The sequence below is a fragment of the Dendronephthya gigantea genome, unplaced genomic scaffold (genome assembly GCF_004324835.1).
Source record: "Dendronephthya gigantea isolate DGI-Jeju-01 unplaced genomic scaffold, DenGig_1.0 000014F, whole genome shotgun sequence".
In the NCBI taxonomy this organism is placed as follows: Eukaryota; Metazoa; Cnidaria; class Anthozoa; order Malacalcyonacea; family Nephtheidae; genus Dendronephthya; species Dendronephthya gigantea.
The window spans coordinates 811,289-828,364 of NW_021163024.1; the positions used below are offsets into that span (position 1 = coordinate 811,289).

The 17,076-nt window shown below is 35.1% G+C and overlaps 1 protein-coding gene across 1 annotated transcript in view; it reads right to left on the reverse strand.

Moving 5' to 3' along the window:
* Positions 1 to 365: 365 nt before the first annotated feature.
* The window catches only part of LOC114519717 (fibrillin-2-like), an 85,748-nt gene continuing 69,037 nt past the window's right edge, over positions 366 to 17,076 (reverse strand). Inside the window, exons 40-55 of the mRNA XM_028539886.1 lie at positions 10,654 to 10,776; positions 10,397 to 10,519; positions 10,135 to 10,257; positions 9,850 to 9,972; positions 9,595 to 9,717; positions 9,137 to 9,259; positions 8,777 to 8,899; positions 8,384 to 8,500; positions 8,082 to 8,219; positions 7,443 to 7,558; positions 6,757 to 6,824; positions 5,726 to 5,922; positions 5,370 to 5,501; positions 4,927 to 4,941; positions 2,554 to 2,662; positions 366 to 1,371 (exon numbers count right to left, since the gene is read on the reverse strand). Coding sequence (XP_028395687.1) covers positions 1,257 to 1,371; positions 2,554 to 2,662; positions 4,927 to 4,941; positions 5,370 to 5,501; positions 5,726 to 5,922; positions 6,757 to 6,824; positions 7,443 to 7,558; positions 8,082 to 8,219; positions 8,384 to 8,500; positions 8,777 to 8,899; positions 9,137 to 9,259; positions 9,595 to 9,717; positions 9,850 to 9,972; positions 10,135 to 10,257; positions 10,397 to 10,519; positions 10,654 to 10,776 — 1,868 coding nt within the window. The 3' untranslated portion in view covers positions 366 to 1,256. The remainder of the gene's footprint in view (positions 1,372 to 2,553; positions 2,663 to 4,926; positions 4,942 to 5,369; positions 5,502 to 5,725; positions 5,923 to 6,756; positions 6,825 to 7,442; positions 7,559 to 8,081; positions 8,220 to 8,383; positions 8,501 to 8,776; positions 8,900 to 9,136; positions 9,260 to 9,594; positions 9,718 to 9,849; positions 9,973 to 10,134; positions 10,258 to 10,396; positions 10,520 to 10,653; positions 10,777 to 17,076) is intronic.

Below are 17,076 nucleotides of genomic sequence, written 5' to 3' on the forward strand. Positions count from 1 at the left end.
CGACGCATGGTATGCAATATGAGACTCGATACATAACACATGATGCTTCCTGTAAACTCTTGCAATTTTTACTCCATATTTTGGCGCAATATCAATAGCTTTTCATTGAAAACAAAACATAAAATATTTGGAAATTTCCCATGGTATAATTGTACGTAACGGAGCTAGGCTCTGTGTACACAGAAGACCCTGGCAACGAGGTTGTCAAATAAGCTGGTAAACTGCGAAAAAATGTCAACACTACAGCTATATTACACACTCGTACGCTCGTATGACATGAAGTATTATCAATTTGTAAATCCAAATTTTAATATCCTCACTTAAATTTCACGATAAATCTATAAATTTTCTTTACAATTACAAGAAAAACATACAAATACCTTCACAAAGTAGTTACAAACCGTAATATCTTTGCTTAGTCAACAGGGGAAGGCGCCACGATAAACAGATATAAAATACTCTAATAATGTACATACAGTAGACTTATATGTTCTGTTTACACTATGTCTATGTGCAGTGTGGTTTTAAAGTCAAGAAATCGTTACAAACAAGTCACAGAAATCATAAAGATCAAACTTAAAAGCGACAATAGAATCGTAAATTACAATTGAACAAATACCTGACTGTTGACCTTCGCAGTAACAAAGACAGGTCTTATTTAAGTGAAAAATTAATAAGCAACTAAACAAAACATGTGTTTGCGCCCGCATTTTGGGAGCGTAACTAACCCGCAACTAGGCTGGCCTAGCTCGTTCAGTACACATAAGCATAATTTAAACGAAAGCCTGCCTCGACATGAATCGTGATTACAGCCGGTCTCAATAAACTTTACATGCTCGATCGTGAATTCAAATGCATTCAAATTTCCAACAGAAGCTTTATTTCAACAGGGGTAATTTTTTATACACACTGTTGAACTTTAGGTTGTTGTATCGCGCGTTATCGTGGGCAACTGTGATTGACAAGGATCGTTTCGAAAGCAGCGAAATTTACGTTTCGACAATTTACATAAAAAAGACTTAAATAAATGCAAACTCCTTTTTTGTACGTCACTGATATTTATCTCGTGTACGCTCGTCTTATATATTTAAATTTAAACCAACATTTAAACCAAAATCATCTTGTCCTATTTATGCACAGCTACCAACACTCATTAAATTTTTTTTTAGGATCGCGAGTGATTAAAAGCATTATAAGCATAGTCAAAGTGTAAACTATGCAGTGACCTATAAAAAGTCATACAAATTTGTTTTAGATTACAATGGATATTTGTTATCATTATAATAAAGGTGGTTAAACATGGGACGGTGTGTTGGAGCAGCGATTACACGTGGTTTGGGATCATAATATTCTCCTTTATTTCCGATGAGACTACAATAAACACAAATAATTCATTAGTAAATAGAAAAGAAGAGAAAATAAACACAGTAAATAACAGTCCAGTTTTACCAGAGGGGTTTATCGCTTGGTTATAAAATGACGAAATAATTTAACCGCATCATTACCCTGTTTTTTTGATACTGAATTCCTTGGAAACGATAAATTCCTTAGTTTTATCTTAAACATCACTGAGTTGCTCGGAATCCGGAAAGACCTAACTTAAACGTTGATATTAGAGAGGTTAAGATACCCCGGTTCCGGTGTACGGATACGGGTAGCGCCATTTTGTTTTCCATTTTTCGCTGATGTCAGCATATTTACCCGTAATATCTACCCGTTTTCCCGTTGTAAACGACGGTCTACACCTAAACAACGAACGGGTAACTACAAAGACAAAGTGGTCAAAGTTTTTTTAATAAAGGACAAATGGAGAAGCGGGTGAGTGTCTTTAACACGTTTAAAATACATTTTACGTATTAATATGGTGTTCATATTGTTCAGGCTTCTCAAAAATGGTTTGCAAACATACTTTATGAACGCCCTCTTGATATTTTTGATTTTCAAAACAAGCACACGAAATACTATAGTTATATAAAAGTTAAGTAGGACTTACAATGGAAATGTATAATACTTATTTACTTTTATAGTCACTTCTTACCCGGTGTTGTTCTTACCCGGAATTTAAGAAAATTCTTAAGTTGCAAACCGTACCCGTCTTACAGGTAACGGGTACGTGTAATTCACCCGTACCCGTACACCGGAACTGGGGTATCTTAACCTCTCTAATATAACACGAGTATTTTCATTGGGTAAATTAGCGCCGGTTTTATTGTCAAATTAATATTCTTAGAGTTTAAAACATTGCTGAGATTAACCCAAGACCCAAAGACTGGTTTATCAAACTGCTTTGTTTATTAACATTTAAAAGCTCTTCGAATGATGATGAGGGTAACCATGTATGTATTTCACTTTATAGAGAAGAAAGTGTGTGACAGAATAAATTAATAAGTTTTTCAAAACAATTCGATACACCATTTTTTACCAAATTCCTTGTTAAACTTTGGTTTAAATCTTGCGAGTACTTTGTAAATATTGCATTCAAGTAACTTGGCATAATTTAAAATTTCAACAACCAGAACATGCAGCTATAATTATGGTCACTTATATATTTACCTAAAAGCAGCAATTATTAAAATCACGAACGTGACCACAAAACACAGGCTGAGCCATCCTATGACGGCCATTAAAACATGTTTCACGTCCTCAACTTCACTCTTGTCAACTGCAGTAGGAATAATTTTATAAAATTAATCACACATCAACCTGCGACATTGCAGAATTTACCTTTTGAAAGAAAAAAAATAACTGGTTCACATCATGTACAGCTATATAAATGATACACCTGGGCCCGGTCGAATAAAAAGGTAGTTAAAGATTTGAAGTTAACTAGCTACCGTTCGCATTAACTAACTACCGTAGTTAAGTATACTTTAGCTGCTATTATTTAACTACACAACTTAACTGCGTTGCACACACTGTTATTTATTTTGAACAAGGCTGTTGAATTCTATTTACAAAAATTAACAGTTTTACGTGATATTATTATATGGCATGCGGTCTCGTGACTAAAATGGCGTGCGCCGACTGGTTCTTTGCCGGTCTGGAATCCCCCAGTATTAGACCGTTGCCGTAGTAACGGTCCAAATCTCATATTTTTGAACAAAAACAAGCTTGCACTTTTATTTTTGACGCGAAAAATATCGACGGAGAATGGACGAAGAAGAGCATTAATTGGCACATGTGAATATTATATTTATTCATCTTTGATTTTTGTCTATAGTACTGTATCACTCTTATTCAGCGTGTAAAAAACAAAGTTTTGGAAGCCACTTCAGTGCTTGCTTGGCGACTGGCTGGCGAAAGAGCCGGCAAGAATGCTGCAGCGCATTGTATAAATAAATAAATTAAATACTGTATGCTGCCATATAATAATTTAAATCCCTTATTAACCGAATACGTTCGGTCCGTAATGGAAAAATATCAGACCTTGGTCTTTTATGTACGGACCTCGCTATATCGCTCGGTCGGTACTGTCAAGACCTCGGTCTAATCCCCGAGCCGGTGCGGAGCACCGTGCGAGGGTACTAATTCCGCTCGGATATTTACACCCAGGATGTGCGAAGGCGAAATCAAAGTTGTCCGCCATTATGCAATGGACCTCACGCCATGGACGGTCTTCTACGTTATGCGCATGCGCCAGTGTACTAAGCTCTTGATTGGTCGAGACAAAGATTTGTATTCTTAAACCTGCATAACTGTCACTTCGCAAAATTTTGAAGAAACTTATAAATACATTTTCATATTATTTAGATTTTTATATTTTTAATTACATGAGAGGGAAACTCGAATCAGTCGAATAGAGGACTTTTTACGGTTTAAAAAAAAAACAAACTAAATTTTCGACCGAATTCACCGTGTATAATGAAGTCGAAAGATTTTACACTTGAAAATAAGACCCGGCACAAAAGTCATTATTTTGTGGTAAACACAACTTTAGTATTCTCAAACGTATTTCACTACAAATCTGAATGGGTAATGTGATACGTTATTATAATTTCATTTATAAACTCCGTTTTTTCAAAATATTCGCGTGCAAAAACCAGTCGAGGCGTAAACATAAAACTTCGGAAGTCGTATGAGACGTCTGATGTTATATTTCATGGTAATTAATAATTAAAATAATTTACCATAACAGTGACTGTAGATAAGTAACTTAACTTCGATAAAATGGTTAGAATCTTGTCGTATTTTTGCCTTTTTTCGCAAAAATATTAGGGCAAATTTTGATTCTTTGAAAATATACGGCCGTTGCGATGTTGGTTGCGAGTTGCTATGACTACAGTGCTTCCGCTTCCAGAAATATATTTCCATTCTTCTCTTCTCGCATACCAACAATACCAAGTGTACACCCTCCAAACACCCCAACCCACACAAAATCAACTATCCAACTATCGTGTCACCATCCCTATGCTTAACTCATTTCGCTTAACCGAGGCGAGGGGTTGCTGCATGCATGTATTTCTAGTATTTTTCTAGTACGGACCTCAAATTCGGTTGATAAGTGGTATGTATTGAAAAAAATGCCCGGAATAAGAAAAAAATGAAGAAAACGAGAAAGGCACTTTTATATTATAATTAGAAAAATTTCTTTAAAGGTTGCAGTTAGCTAACCTTTCCCAGGGTCGTCATTTGGCATCGACAATTTAGGAAACAAAACTTATATTTCTTTCTGCCTCAATAGGGCAATAACAAAAGAAGCGCGCTAAACGTCTGTAAGTTTCGAGGGTTCCAATTTCAGAGGGATAACGACTGAAAACCTTAATAGTTTTTGGTACAAACTTTAGCACTGTTTTACAAAACTTGCACTTTTCTCACACATTTTTGCACTGCTTTTTGGGATTACCCGCGCACTGAGTTCAACCAATCAAAGTCGGGAAACATTTTCATTTATATTATTAAAAAGTTATACAACTGCATGTAACTTACCATCTCCTTGAGCAACTAAAGTAAAAAAAAAGCAAGTTAAAAATTAAAACGACAATAATGGGAAGTAATTGGATGATATTAAAAAAACAAAACGTAACCGTAGGGTAACTATACTAACAATTAAATGAAATTTGCCCATGATTAATAATTTTGTAAACGCGTTGTTCATCTTTGTCAAGCATGCCTATATTTAAGTTCCTGTTTGATTCCATTTTACCAGAACGGGTCTATATAAGATTTAGTCTAGCCGCGGCAGTTTCACTTTATCAAAAGTAATCATTTCTTTAGAAATTGATTGTTTCCACAGTTAGTGAACATTAGAATGTTAGCATATGGATGGAAAACAAAGATAAAAGACATATAAAAAAATAAAGGAAATAAGCAAGGGAAACAAGAGTAGTTACAATACTTGTTTTGCTAATCTCATGATTTTATCTACTCACCAATACAATCACTGCCATTCTTGACGAAGCCTTCATTACAGATACAATCGTAAGTAAGATTTCTGTTGACGCATGTTGCATTTTCACCACAATCAGGAGTTTGAATATTTGCAGGATCGCACTCATCGTAATCTAAAAGAGGAAGAGTTAGTCGGCGTATTATAATTACGTCCACACGAGAGAATGAAGAAGAAATCTTACTATCGAGGCTCATCCGCAGGTATGTCTAGTGTATTATGCATGTATTTTTGCAGGCATGTATTATATATGGTCAATATTTATAATTTTCATAATGTATTCTAATTTCAATACATTGGACATGCCAGCATGCGGAGGAAACTATAGATAAAATATACCTTCAAATTTAAAAAGACCAGCCAATTCAGTGCTAGCGGGATCAGTGTTGGGGCTGAGTTGTAGGTTGGTGCCAGGAAGGAATGTGCCGCTGTTTGTTACGTTCAAAGTTTCGGCTAATTCTTTTTGAAGATTTTCGTAGGTAACTCCGGTTAAATCGTTAAATGTTGCCACGTAGTCGACGCCAAGAGATCCATTACTAAATTTGAAATATGTTAAGAAAACTGCTTTACAAGGCATCACCATAAAATTATTGTACCTGACTGTAATTTAAAAAAAAATTAGAATGGATTCCCAAGCTAGTAAGGTAAATTGATTGTACGGTAAGCTATTTCCTAGCTAGTAAGGTGAATTGCCAGTTAGTTGAAGGGAAAGCAAATTTCACTTTTTATTATTGCATATTTCTGTTCGCGGCCGAGCAAGAAGAAATAGAAACAGTTGAAAAAGAAAAGAAATAGTTCAAAAATGTTAGTGAAATAATTTTCAAACGGTGCCTAAATGTGGTATGTTAGAATATCTTCCGTGCTATACAACAAATTTTCTAAATTCCGATCTAAATTTTTGAAAAAATTATCGACAGAAGTCAGATCTAAGACGTTTGAGTGCGATTATACACAAAGGACGGTATTTGGAGAATGCAAAATATATTAGATAAACTGGAAGCGTTGTTTGGTTATGTTTTTATGTCAGTCATATAGGTACACGTGTCAGTGTCTTAATGTTATAATACGGAAATTAATGCATAAATGTATGAATAATACCTTATCTTGTAACTAGAACAAATTAATTTATCTATTTGGTCGGAACCTGGCTAATAGCTTAGCATTTATTATGTAAATAGCAGTAAAATCCTGTGCATGTTAGTAATATCGTGTGCATGTGTGTAATATCCTGTGCATGTGTGTAAACAAAGCTTATTTAAACAACAACCGCTGTTGTCATCTAAAACGGCTCCATATTTGCATCCTTTCGGCGTTCGTGAATCAGAAACGTCACTATCAATTAAGCCGGCTAATGAAAACAAAACACTTACGTCAAATTTGTGATAAAGCATGAATAAAATTGCGAAGTTAGGCTCGTACTTTTAAATAACTTGACTATCTAAATTTGAAAAAAATATTGTTGTCGCTGTTGGTTGGTAGTACCAAAAAGACAAGTAATAATAGATTCTCTATAATTATTAACTTTCTGTTGCTAAATCAAAAAACTCCATGGATCAGAGGCCTTTCATTAATTAACTAAACTGTTCACGCTGATTCAGGCCAAAAATTGATGTCAGAGCCTCTCAATGTCCCACAAGTGAGGTCGTAGGGTGGAATTTGACTTTTTTTTGCACGCCATACTTTCCGTCATAACGTGTGAGAAATAGTCCCACCCCATGTTATGACGTCACAAAATTGTAACGCTGCTTCTGTCGCTCTAAACGCGATTCTCCATTACGTCCGCCACGCCCGCGCGGGCGAAGCGTGCTTTGTTTTTCAGGCCCGTCACGGTCGCATGGGCAGATTTTCAAAAGCCGCTTCGCCCGCGTGGGTGAAGCGGACGGTAATGGAGAATCGCCTTAAGAAAACAATTGTTAGCTAAATTCGGTCTTAACATGATAACAGTCATAAGGAATTAACAAAGCACTAATAATTCCTTATTTCTGTTCTATCTTCACCTATAACACTTATACACTAGTAAAAAAGATAAATAATGAAAAAATGAAAATTTCCGTACCATCTCAATTATTGCGTCAGTGATTTCCAGGTATTCTGCGCTTGAGTGATCATCATAGATCTGTAGGTATACACGATTTACAATATCAAATCTACCTGCAACAGAACCCGCCAAATCTAGAAAAAACACACGATAAGTAATGAAGTTGGTTTATCAATGGACCATTCCCAGATTAAAGTAAATCCTGAACTAGCAAAATCCGTCGGTTTTTAGGTATTCAGTGGGAAAGGGCATCCCAAAATTAGTAAAATTGGAAAGTTTAGTTGCAAAATGTTAAAAAAATAGGAAAATAACGTGGTTAGAAGTCAGCCAATATTGGCTACGAGTATTGTGACAGAACATATCGCAATCCAAAGTTGTCCATATTCTATGTCAAGGACGTTGGATGGTTTTTTACTCATGCGTATAAGCGAAATATGAACGAGAAAAGTTGGTAATAAGCAACGTGACGTACCACGAACTTACCAATTTTACAAAATTTGTGAGTATAGAATATGTGAATTATTTTATTTACATTTTTCCTGAAATAGCATGTGTCCTTTGATATCGTGGTTGTGTCCACGGTAAAAAAACAGTTGCTTGAAAAATCGGAAGCTTGTCGATAAACCAGTGAATTATAAGTTTTACAGTAATACCTACCAACACACGTTGACCCATCTTCAGAAAGATATTTCCCTGGACTTATACAATGACAGCGATATTCTCCAGGATAGTTGGTACAACTTTGGCTTTCATTTCTACATTTCGGTGATTTCCCTGTACATTCATCAATGTCCTCTGCAGAAGACAAAAACATCAAACTATGTGACAGCCCAATAATATGCAGGATATCACTTTTCCGACAAACACACAAGAGAAAAGATACAAGAGAAAAACACACGCGAAGGAATGAATAAAATGCTATAAATCACCGACTGGTTTTGAACTTATTATTCACTAACCACAACGAATTCCATTCCCCTCAAAGCCATTCTTGCAATTACATAAATATGTTCCGTCCTGATTAGTACACAGAGCATTCGGTGAACAATCGTTCTCTCTCTCACATTCGTTGACATCTGGGATGATAAATGATAAACGTGTTACAGAATAATGTGATTTTCTACATAATTTGATTCGCCTGGTAAATGCTTTCTATATCATTGCACAAATTATGGGAATTAACAACACATGTGCAAATTTTATGTTAACCAATGAAGTATTAGTTTTTCTATAACTTGATATACTTCGATTACGAAAAAATTCAATGTAATTAATTTCGCTCTTTTATATTCTGCTCGAATTTTCAAGCAGCTATGCTCAGTTGCCCCATGCACAATTTAATTAAGCCTAACCTTGACAGCCTGTTCCATTTCCCCAGTAGCCATTTTTGCATGTACAATTGAAAGAGCCATCAGTGTTGTTACAATACGCGTTGTGATGACAATTGTGAGAACTCGCACCACATTCGTCGATATCTGGAAAATCAAATTAAAAAGGGTTTTTTACAATGCTTTTGCCACGCTAATATCTATACTGATACAATGTCTTTGTTTGCCTACTATCTTTAATCACCATGCACCTAAATTATATCAAGATTTATCGGGAAATCTCGATTAAATCACTGTATGTACACACTTTATATTTGCATGTGTCCCAATTTTTATCTGCTGCAATATGTTACAAACATTGTGCAATATTCCAACAAGCCTAACCTTCGCAGTTTTTTCCATTTCCTCTGTAGCCATTTTTACATGTACAATTGAAAGAACCATCAGTATTGTTACAGTAGCCATTGTGATGGCAATTGTGAGAACTTGCATAACATTCGTCGATATCTGCATGGAAGGTGAAATTAAAAGAATGGCATATTTTAAAAAAATCCGACAATTGATTACAAGTTCATCGGTTTTGTTCGGTCAATATTTTCAACTATTACACCTATGTTGCGAAGTAACTACATTAACGGTTAACCGTGCTGCATTGGAGCAAATTTTTGTGAATCATTTTGTTAGTCATTAGCATTCGTTCGAAAATTTTGATCTGTTGCAATTTATATGTTTTAAATTGTTCTTCACTGATTTTTATAACGATTATTTAGTCCTACAATCTTGCAAGATTTTCTTTCGTTCAGGCAGCTCAAGATACTTTATGTACAATAATTCGAACAAACCTCGACAGTCTGTTCCAATTCCACAGTAACCATTTCCGCATGTACAATTAAATGAACCATCAGTATTGTTACAGTAGGCATTGTGATGGCAATTATGAGAACTGCCACCACATTCGTCGACATCTGAAGAGTGAAATCAGTGGCATAAGAAATACTCCGCCAAAATCCTCTATACACAATTTTTTCGTTGAGTTAAAGTATAAGCAGTGAACCAGTCAAAACAAGTGTTATATTAACAACATATTTACGGCAAACCTTTGCAGTCGGTCCCATTCCCTGAGTAGCCGTCTATGCATGTGCAATTGAAAGAACCATCAGTATTCTTACAGTAGGCGTTGTAATGGCAATTATGAGAACTCGCGCCACATTCATCGATATCTTAAAGAATTACGAAATTAAAGAATGTATCAGAAAACTTTGTTAATACCTCTAGAATTTAAATTTTCTTAAAAATTCCGATTTTTCTAGTTATGGAACTTTCTGTTTCACTTTTCTAATATGTTTGGAGAATCAGACAATAGAGATATTTAAACGACCAACCTTTACATTCAGTTCCGTTTCCTGAATAGCCATTTTTACATGTACAATTGAAAGATCCATCGGTATTGTTACAGTAGGCGTTCTGATGGCAATTGTGAGAACTCGCAACGCATTCATCGATATCTGAACGAAGTAATAACGAAAGTTAGACCGTAGTAATTTATATCTCTTCGAGAAATGAGCAGCAAATGAAAATTTCTTCCAAGTTTTGAACCGTCCGAGGTTAGAATTATATCGTCTCTAATATTTACATACGGCTAACCTTCACAGTCATTTCCATTGCCGAAGTAGCCGCTTTTGCAGGTGCAATTGAAAGAGCCATCAGTATTGTTACAGTAGGCATTGTGATGGCAGTTGTGAGTCCCTGCATCACATTCGTCGACATCTGAAAAGAGAAATCAATGGTATAGGAAATATTCTGCCATAATTCACTATACACAATTATTTCGTTTAGTTAAAGTATTAGCCGTGAACCAGTCAGAACAAGTGTTTTAAGTTAACCCCATATTTCTGACAAACCTTGGCAGTCGGTCCCATTTCCTGAGTAGCCATTTTTACAAGTACAATTGAAATATCCATCAGTATTGTTACAGTAGGCATTGTGATGACAATTATGAGAACTCACACCACATTCATCGATATCTGAATGAATTAATAAATGAAAGAATGTTGCGGAGTTTTCTTTATTATAATAGTATTCATATTCAATCAAAATGGCCGTCTAACCTTCACAGTCAGTTCCATTCCCGGAGTAGCCATTTTTACATGTACAATTGAAAGATCCATTAGTATTGTTACAATAAGCATCTTGATGGCAATTGTGAGAACTTGCATCACATTCGTCGATATCTGCATTGAAGTTGAAATTAAGAAATGGTATATTTTAAAAGATTCCACTATAATGGTTACAAATTCATCGGTTCTGTTCAGTTAATTTTTTTAACCATTGCGCCTATGTTGCGAAGTAACTTCGTTAATCGTTAACTGTGCTGCATTCGAACAAATTTTTCTAATCCATTTTGTTAGTCATTATTAAAATTTGTTCGAAAATTTTCATCTGCAACAATTCATATGTTATAAATTATTCTTTCATTGCCCACAGATTTTTATAACGATTATTTAGTCCTACAAACTTGCAAGTTTTTCTTTCGTTCAGGCAGTTCAGGAAACTTTATGTACAATAATTCGAACAAACCTCGACAGTCTGTTCCATTTCCCCAGTAGCCATTTTTGCATGAACAATTGAAAGAACCATCAGTATTGTTATAGTAAGCGTTGTGATGGCAATTATGAGAACTGTCACCACATTCATCGATATCTGAAAAAAAATCATTGTCAAAGAAATACTCATTGCTCAATAGACTAGTTTTGTTCAGTTGAAATTCAGTATAAGCACTGAACAAATATTTTAAATTTTCACCACTTATGCAACTTTTGTGTAGACAAAAGCATGAAACGAAACACCGCGACGACTGAAGACCTTCACAACCATGTGTTCTACAACGTTGTGAGTATGTTTTTGGTAAGACTTGTTCAAGTTATGTGAACATTAACCTAACATTCACAGTCTGTTCCAATTCCCCAGCAGCCAGTTTTAAATTAACACCATATTTCTGACAAACCTTGGCAGTCGGTCCCATTTCCTGAGTAGCCGTTTTTACATGTGCAATTGAAAGAACCATCAGTATTGTTACAGTAGGCATTGTAATGGCAGTTGTGAGTCCCTGAATTACATTCGTCGACATCTGAAAAGAGAATCAATTCAATCAAAGACATAAGAAATATTCTGCCATATTTCACTATACATAATTGTTTCGTTTAGTTAAAGTATTAGCCGTGAACCAGTCAGAACAAGTGTTCTAAATAAGCACATATTTCTGGCAAACCTTGGCAGTCGGTCCCATTTCCTGAGTAGCCATTTCTGCATGTACAATTGAAAGAACCATCAGTATTGTTACAGTAGGCATTGTGATGGCAATTGTGGGTCCCTGAATTACATTCGTTGAAATCTGAAAAGAGAAATCAAAGGCATAAGAAATATTCCGCCATATCTCACTATACACACTTGTTTCGTTTAATTACACATAAATCGTGAACCAGGCAGAACAAGTGTTTTAAATAAACACATATTTCTGGCAAACCTTGGCAGTCGGTCCCATTTCCTGAGTAGCCGTTTTTGCATGTACAATTGAAAGAACCATCAGTATTGTTACAGTAGGCGTTGTGATGGCAATTATGAAAACCTGCATCACATTCATCGATATCTGAATGAAATAATAAAATGAAAAATGTTGCGGAGTTTTCTTTAATTCAATAGTAATTTATATTCAGTGAAAATTCTGATATTTTGCAAGAGAGAAAAACTTTATAAAACAGGGCGATTAAAATTCTTGAAGCATATAGGAAGTTAGAACTATGCGATATTTGCGTACAACGCCTAACCTTGACAGTCTGTTCCATTTCCGAAGTAGCCGTTTTTGCATGTACAATTAAAAGAATCATTAGTATTGTTACAGTAGGCGTTGTGATGGCAATTGTGAGAACTCGCCCAGCATTCGTCGATATCTGAAAGCATTAATTACCGAAAGGATGTAGAAGAATTTTGTTTTAATCAGAGTATTCATATGATTTTCTTTAGAGTTCTGATATTTTTCAAGTGCCAAATAAAAATAACTTATGCAGAGGCATTATAATGAAGGTTGCGAAACCAACTTAACAAGTATAACATCCGTATAAAAATGTGCATGAGAAAGGTTACACAACATAACTTGCCTAAAAAGCCAAAGATCTAATCCAAAATCTAAATTTTCATTTACGTTCTTATAGCCCAGAAAAATTGGAACTTTCAACTGAAATGTGAAATATTTACGGCAAACCTCGGCAGTTTGTTCCGTTTCCTGAGTAGCCTTTTTATATGTACAATTCATCAGTATTGTTACAGTGGGCGTTGTAATGATAATTATAAGAACCGGGTAAAAATTGTTGAAAATTCTAATTTTGCAAACGTTTTTTAAAAAAACTTGGTTTGTAAGCAGTCATCATCATAATAGCAGTTGTAAGATACATATGTATTACAATCTTGATAGTAAATGAAAACTCTGGGCACTTTTAGGTCTTTGATAACAAACAGTCTATGATGACGATAAGTTTTTTTAAACCATGTTATACAATTATGAAGAAAATTTGTGGTAATACTCTTTCTGAGATAACGAAACGATCCTATTAGATTTTCTATTGATGTTTTCAGCCCACAGAACTTACTAGCCTACTGCTCAATTGAAATATGGATATCAACGGCTAACCTTTGCAGTCAATTAAAACTTTCTATTTAACTCGTAATATGTAAAAACTTCGTAAAGGTGTAATCTACGTGGTGATTCCGTCATGATGATGTAACGTACTTCTGGGATGAATTTAGACTAACGCCTGTATTCAAAAAGCTCACTCACACTTACACTAATTGAGTGTGGCATATAAATTTTGTTAATGCTGGTCAATGAGAAAGTTTTCTTTCAATAGATGGAAAGATATAAGGTAAACCACTGAAAATCAAGCCCCTTTTCGGCTGGAAATACTGCCATTGAATCGTTATGAGAAGATTAAGATCTCCCACTCATTGAGTTTGAGTGTGAGTGAGCTTTTAGAATACAGGCGTCAGTCTTGCTTTGACCTCCAATACACATCTTGGAGCTTCATTATGTATTACAGGAAAATTAAAGTCTTCTTTGACTTTTTGACTCAGCGACTATAATAAATAGAAAATACATCACAAATCATTACCGTCATCATCTGTGATAGTCACTGTCGCTTCGCCAACAGTTATTTGAACGTTGTTATCTAACATCAAAACAACTGTAAAACTTTCGTTGCCTTCATAACTGTTATCATCTATTATCAAAATATCAACGCAATAAATTCTTGGAGAAAAAATAAATATTGAAACACTTTTCTCCTCATCCAGATAATCTTCTCCACTTGTTGCAGTGCCATTTCTGAATGTTAATCTTAAAATACGACAAGAAACACATTAATAAATAGACAAAAAAGGAAATTCGCTGAATGTGTTGGTTGCACAAATTTATGGATGTTCGTATTAACCATGCAGTTAGTGATATTTCTGCCAATCATGCCATTGACTGTATTTTCATCTAAATATTGGACGTGTTGAAAATAAAGATTATTCAATTTGAGATTAGGAAGATAAAAAGTAGAAAATTTATTCATCATTGAACGTTGGTTGTGACATGTCTCAGCTACAAAGAATTCGGACCGCTACCCGGATGTGCTTATAAATATAAAGAACAAGAAGAACGAAATTCACTCACCTTCCTAAGGCAATTATGAAGGACCCCTCTGAATTGCTAACGTTAACCTCAACACAAACATTCACGGAACCATCTGCCTCACCAACAGTGTATGTGGAACTTTGAAATCCAATTGTAGTTGCCTCTGCATTAAAATTTGGAAGGAAAAAATACATTGCCGACATGCATACATCAATTCAAAAATTAGCTGTATGTATAATACTTAGTTATCGTTCTTTTGCATAGTTCACGTTATACAGTGTCAATGATCTACCGGATTGACTGGTTTGTTAACAGGCGAATATTCCAAGAGATATTCAAAGAAAAAGTTAGTAACATTTTCATCATCACATTTTGTTATAAAAACTTTCGCATCAAAATATAATTATAATACTCATGCACCACATTCCCATCCTCTCCGCACGCACTAAGTCAATATTTGACGCAACTGAGGGGAAATAAAAATGTATGCATGGTTGCCAACCACGGATTTACGGGAACGTGGGGGGAGATTTATCAATAGTAAAGAATAACTATCGCTCCAATGAATTTGTCAATGTTTGTGGTCTATTTCTGTGAAGCAAATACTAGGTATATGAGGTTGAACATCGGATATGAAGAAGTTTGTGGTTGTCAACCGAAGCCCAAGGCTGAAGTTAATGACAAACTAAGGCTTCATAATTCTTCATATCATGTGAAAACGGAATTCAATAATTATTTTATTTATTTAAAAGAATGAACATTACAACTTTGAATTGTTCGCTTGAATTTGTGTCGATTTCACATTCCCGCACCGTTGATGTTTTCGCCATTAGTGTGACTTCGTAACGTGGGATACGACTATTTATTACAAGTTATGACGTATTAGCGTGCAAGAAAAAAGTCGTATCAAACGTTATGACGTCACACGTTGGACATGACGATTCCACACATGGCTTCCACACTCTCCGCACTACTGATTTACGAGAACAGGAGGGGGGGGGGGGGTTGGGTTAATCAACAGTAAAGAATAACTATGGTTCCAATGAATTTGCCAATGATTTTGGATGAATAAATATTTAAACTATTGCCGGACTCCCTCCAGTAAAAATTGAGAACATGCGCCACGATATTTTTGCTTTACAATAATTTATGGTCTCAAACGGACTGCTCACTTAGCCAATCGGATTGCAGGAAACGCTAAAATATGAATTCGGACCGCAAGAAAAAAGATAATATGTATTATTATTTCATTTCTATAACATCTTCGTTCTGTGATAGCGATCGAAACAGCGCTATTGAAATATTAAACTGGATGATGTTAAAACCCGGTGTAAAATTATTATAAAATACTCGAAACCATGTCAGTGGTGCTGCGTTTCCGGATTATTTTAGCAAAATGAGAATAATATGCAATGTAAAGACTAAACAATGTATACGGCCAACGTTGACAGTCTTTTAATGCAATTACGTCATTTATAATAAACAAAGAAGTGTAAAAACTGTTATTATTCACTTGCGTATTGTTGACGAAATTCACGCAGATTTTCACCCATAGTATATAGTGAACAAGGGGGAATTTCGTTTTAGACCAATCAGCAAGTTTGTTTACATTTTCAGTAACCAAATCAGAATGTATAATTTTTGATGAAAAGTACAATATATATGCATTCTGTTTGGCTTTGCCTAAAAAGTGTAAACAAATATGGCGATTAGTTCAAAACGAAATTCCTCCTCTTTTCTATACTAGTGCCTTTTGAGAAAAATTGGTTTGCTTACAGTCTTCATTATAATGGCAGTTGTAAGACAGTATTTGCATTAGCTACTATTATACACCTGACACCAAAAAAAAATTATTTGGAAAAATTTCTTTCAAAGTTTAAAACTCAAATTTGGTTAGGCCATGTATTACTTTATTACGAGAAAATTTATGGAAATATTCTGCTTCCAGAGAAATTTGAATGAAATATTGAATATTAACAGCTAACCTTGGCAGTGTGTTCCATTTCCGGAGTAGCCATTCTTGCATGTGCAATTGAAAGAACCATCAGTATTGTTGCAATAAGCATCTTGATGGCAGTTGCGAGTTGCTGTTTGGCATTCGTCGATATCTGAAATAATTATTCAACGAAAGAGTGCGAAAAGTTTCGCAAGTTCGATTGGGATAACGGTGGGCATTATAATGAAAGTTCTTAGACCACGTATTACATTCGTATGAGAAAGCTTTTAGAAGTTATTCTGCTTATGAAATTGATCACGAATTCAGAAATTAGAACGATAAAAACTAGAACCGTACAATGGAAAAATGCAAAGTCTACCTTGGCAGTGTTCAGTATAAGCACTGAACAAATATTTTAAATTTTCACCACTTATGCAACTTTTGTGTAGACAAAAGCATGAAACGAAACACTGCGACGACTGAAGACCCTCACAACCATGTGTTCTACAACGTTGTGAGTATGTTTTTGGTAAGACTTGCTAAGTTATGAGAACATTTTAACCTAACATTCACAGTCTGTTCCAATTCCCCAGCAGATTAACACCATATTTCTGACAAACCTTGGCAGTGTGTTCCATTTCCTGAGTAGCCATTTTTGCATGAACAATTGAAAGAACCATCAGTATTATTACAGTAGGCGTTGTCATGGCAATTATGAGA